General features: G+C 36.1%; 1 protein-coding gene across 1 annotated transcript; it reads left to right on the plus strand.

The window, feature by feature from the left end:
- The first annotated feature begins 225 nt into the window (after nucleotides 1–225).
- On the plus strand, nucleotides 226–2,944 carry LOC143542364 (very-long-chain aldehyde decarbonylase GL1-5-like). The gene is made up of 7 exons (XM_077034966.1): nucleotides 226–422; nucleotides 632–1,010; nucleotides 1,117–1,224; nucleotides 1,466–1,666; nucleotides 1,784–1,885; nucleotides 2,288–2,461; nucleotides 2,541–2,944. Exons 2-7 carry the CDS (start codon nucleotides 819–821, stop codon nucleotides 2,706–2,708), a joined length of 945 nt encoding a protein of 314 aa, XP_076891081.1. The 5' UTR covers nucleotides 226–422; nucleotides 632–818; the 3' UTR covers nucleotides 2,709–2,944.
- The last annotated feature ends 905 nt before the right edge of the window (nucleotides 2,945–3,849 follow it).

The following is a 3,849-nucleotide window of genomic DNA, read 5'->3' on the forward strand; positions in this document are numbered from 1 at the left end:
AGCCTTGCGGGTCCAACTGGGCTCTGCTGGGACCTACCTCTTCAGTCACCGAGCCAATCACTTGTAAACTTCTCTATCTCTAAATAAAATATATATAACATATACATGTAATTATGTAAATATGTAAATACAATCATCATGGTTCACATGTAATTTATTGCGCATGTATAGTTGTTTATTGAACAAGTTACAATGTTCGCAGCCGTGGTTCATCCATTTGCGGAACACCTTGCATATTTCGCACTGTTTGGCTTCCCAATGATGACAGTAATCTTGAGTGGCATGGCATCCCTGACCGCACTTTTTGGATACGTGACGTATATTGATATCATGAACAACATGGGTCATTGCAACTTTGAGTTCATTCCAAGATCACTCTTTGTTATATTCCCACCTCTCAAGTATGTCATGTATACCTCATCGTAAGTCACACCACTTCCTTATAATTAGACTTATATATATGTTATATGTTATATGTCACAAAGTAAAAACTTAAATCGCATCCACCGTTTTAAAAAGGGTGTGTATGCGAGTCGTTATTTAAAAAATAATACTAAAAATATGGTTATAGATCGATAATGCTTGAAATCGTTTTAAAAATATGGTGTTTTTTATGTTCTCTCCATTCTAGGTACCACTCTTTGCACCATACTCAGTTTCGAACAAACTACTCGCTTTTCATGCCATTTTATGACTACATTTATAGTACGATGGACAAATCTACAGACGCATTGTATGAGAAGTCGCTCCAACGATAGGAAGAATCACCAAATGTCGTGCACTTAACACATCTAACAACACCCGAGTCGATCTATCACATGAGGCTAGGCTTTGCATCCTTAGCTTCAAAACCACACACTTCTTTTAAATGGTACTTGTGGATATTATCACCCGTCACGGTTTTGTCCATGTTAATCACACAAGTTTACGGAAAAGCATTCGTCGTTGAAAGAAATGTCTTCAAAAACCTCAAATTACAAACTTGGGCCATATCAAAATACAAGACACAAGTATGCATATTGTTTGTTTATCGTTTTTTTCCCTTTACTTTTATTGCTATTCGTGAGATTTTACTTGGTACATTTAACTTTTTGTTTATTGGGATTTCATTTCTAGTACCTAATGGAAAGGCAAAGACAAACCATCAATGACTTAATTGAGGAAGCTATACTAGAAGCTGAGGCAAAGGGTGTCAAGATTTTAACTCTTGGTCTACTTAATCAGGTACTACACGCAATTTTAGGGTGTCTACGAGTAGTTGTCTCGATCGCTAGGTGTGCGAATTGTGCTCATTTGACTACAATATACATTTCATATGTGATAATCAAGTTTTTTCAACTGAAATAACTAATGTCTTGTTGAATACTGGTGACTGTTTATCCCCTCATTCGATTTTATTATTTAGTTTAGTTCACTATTTTTTGGTTTTGGTATATAAACTAATTATAGTTCTGTAATCTTTTAGGGGGAGAAATTGAATAACTGTGGGGAGTTATTCATAATAAGAAATCCTAAACTAAAACTGAAGTTGGCGGATGGGAGTAGTTTAGCAGTTGCATTGGTTTTAAACAGCATTCCAAGAGACACCACACATATTGCTTTAAAGGGCAGCTTTAATAAGATTGCTTCCTACCTTGCTATAGCTCTATGTCAAAAGGGCATCCAGGTAATTTCACTTACCTATCACAAATGTTATAAAAGAAGATATGGACCCTGATGGTTACAAAGTGAAACTCTAGACTAGCATACATTCAATTGTACTTTTTACTTTGTTTTGTCATAGGTTGTCGTATCTCAAGAGAAGGATTACGAGATGATCAAATCCAAGTTTAAATCGGTTGATGACCAAGATAAGTTGGTCTTTTCAGGCATTTATTCCCAAAAGGTAGCCATCAAAATACAATGTCAAAAGAAAAGCACTAAGATCTTAAAGCAAAATATAATAAATTTCATAAATGAATGCTTACAACTATGGTCGTTCACGAGCTGAGCTAGCACGGGATCAAGTTCAGCTCAAAACTATATGATCCTATTTGAATCGGCTCAAAATAAGCTGACTGAGCTGTTAATTGAGCTCAAACTTAGCTCGAATACAACAAGAGCCGGTGCGACCAACTAGCTCTATATATATACAAGCCAACCTTAGATTGGCTAAAGGAATATACGAGTAGATTTCGAGCAAGCTCTGATCCGGCCACGAGCTATTTCCCTACTTGCAACATTCAAAGGGAAGTTAGTTGATGAAAGCTTATATTTATTTTGTGTTTGTTTTGGGTGATTTGTGAAGACATGGTTAGTGGGAGAAGGACTAAGCAAAGAAGAACAAATGAAGGCATCAAAAGGAACCTTAATCATTCCTTACTGTCAATTCCCTCCAAAGAAAGTGCGCAAAGATTGCTTTTACTACACGACACCATCAATGCTCACTCCCAAATATCTCGAAAATGTTGATTCTTGTGAGGTTAGACCTCATGTAACCCTTGTTATTTGTGGTTGATCAAATTGACAATTACTAATGATTAAACTTATGTTTTTAACAGAATTGGTTGCCAAGAAGAGTGATGAGTGCATGGAGAATTGCAGGGATACTTCATGGGCTAGAAGGCTGGAATGTGAACGAGTGTGGGAATGAAGTTTTCGACATTGAGAAAGTTTGGGAAGCCAGTATTCGACATGGGTTTAGCCCTATCATGAAATCATTCGCGTAATCTATGTGTTTATGATTATATGTTTACTTTAAGACTCTTAAAAATAAGGGTGTTCGTGTTTGCTTTGGTTGCTTCCTAGACGAGCAGATTGCAAATGGTGTGATGTTAATCGCTTGAAGGAAGTTTACAAGTTCTATATAAGAAGCCATATATAATAGTGACTACAAGTAAACGAAGGACATCATGTGTGTTTACGTTGGTTTATAACCATATGTGTTTGGTGTGAGAGTGTTAGTTTCTTGCATATGTATGATTTGGGTGACAAGCAAAGTTATGTAATTGAAACAATATTAATAATAATAATTTTCTTATAAAATCGGCCATTTTAGCCCAACCCCATTTGGGTTTGATTTGTATTTATATATGTTGCATGAGTTTGTTTTGTTAGCGTTTAAGCAAATGTGATCCATGAATGAATTATAATTAGTCTCTTGCTTCTATCATGTTTAAAATGTGTTATCAACGGATTTGCTATTTTCACATGTTGGCGTATCGATGGGAAGAATTGCATAAATTAGCAATTGATAGTTTGGAGAGAATGAGACGAGAGATACAAGAAGGTAATACAATCACCCTCGTTCATTTTTTCGACATATTAGCTAGGGCCTAGTTTAACATAATGGAAGACATCGTTTTGTTGTGGTTGCTGTTATTATATTTTTAAATACTCTAATATATATAAAGAACTCATTTTCCCTACAAGTAGGATATGATGATGCCAATGAGCTTATGATGGAGTGGTAAGGGAGATATTTGATGTTTCATGTGACCCAGGTTCAATTCATGCTCTCATCATTTACTTTTAGCGACACCGGGTGATGATGGGAGACTAAGCGAGTAGGTTGCGTTCACTAGTTAGATCCTTGAAATGAACAGGTTTATTCTCATTGCAGTATCGTGCCTTCGGGCGAGTGTGTCATGGGAGTTGGCCTTAGCTGGTGAGGGTTTCCCCCAAATTAAAAGATGTATATATCATGATATGGTAAATTTATATGAAGGGTTCGTTGGCCATTTAAAAAAAGTGCATGATGATGGTGGGTTGTTTCAAGATTATGCCGGGTTTCTCTTGATATCAATGAAACCATAGGTTCTTGTTCTTCATGGAGAAATTAAATGCAGATTTATCTTTTGCAATAATGAT

Source organism: Bidens hawaiensis, unplaced genomic scaffold (assembly GCF_021521415.1).
Source record: "Bidens hawaiensis isolate Kalapana, Puna unplaced genomic scaffold, B.hawaiensis_p1.1 tig00012834_1, whole genome shotgun sequence".
NCBI lineage: Eukaryota > Viridiplantae > Streptophyta > Magnoliopsida > Asterales > Asteraceae > Bidens > Bidens hawaiensis.

Excerpts from the sequence above, each read along its gene's own strand:
- LOC143542364 (XM_077034966.1), top strand. The coding sequence starts at position 819 with ATGAGGCTAGGCTTTGCATCCTTAGCTTCAAAACCACACACTTCTTTT. Across the intron at positions 1,225-1,465 it reads CTCTTGGTCTACTTAATCAG|GGGGAGAAATTGAATAACTG; the intron begins GTACTACACGCA and ends GTAATCTTTTAG. Across the intron at positions 1,886-2,287 it reads CAGGCATTTATTCCCAAAAG|ACATGGTTAGTGGGAGAAGG; the intron begins GTAGCCATCAAA and ends TGATTTGTGAAG.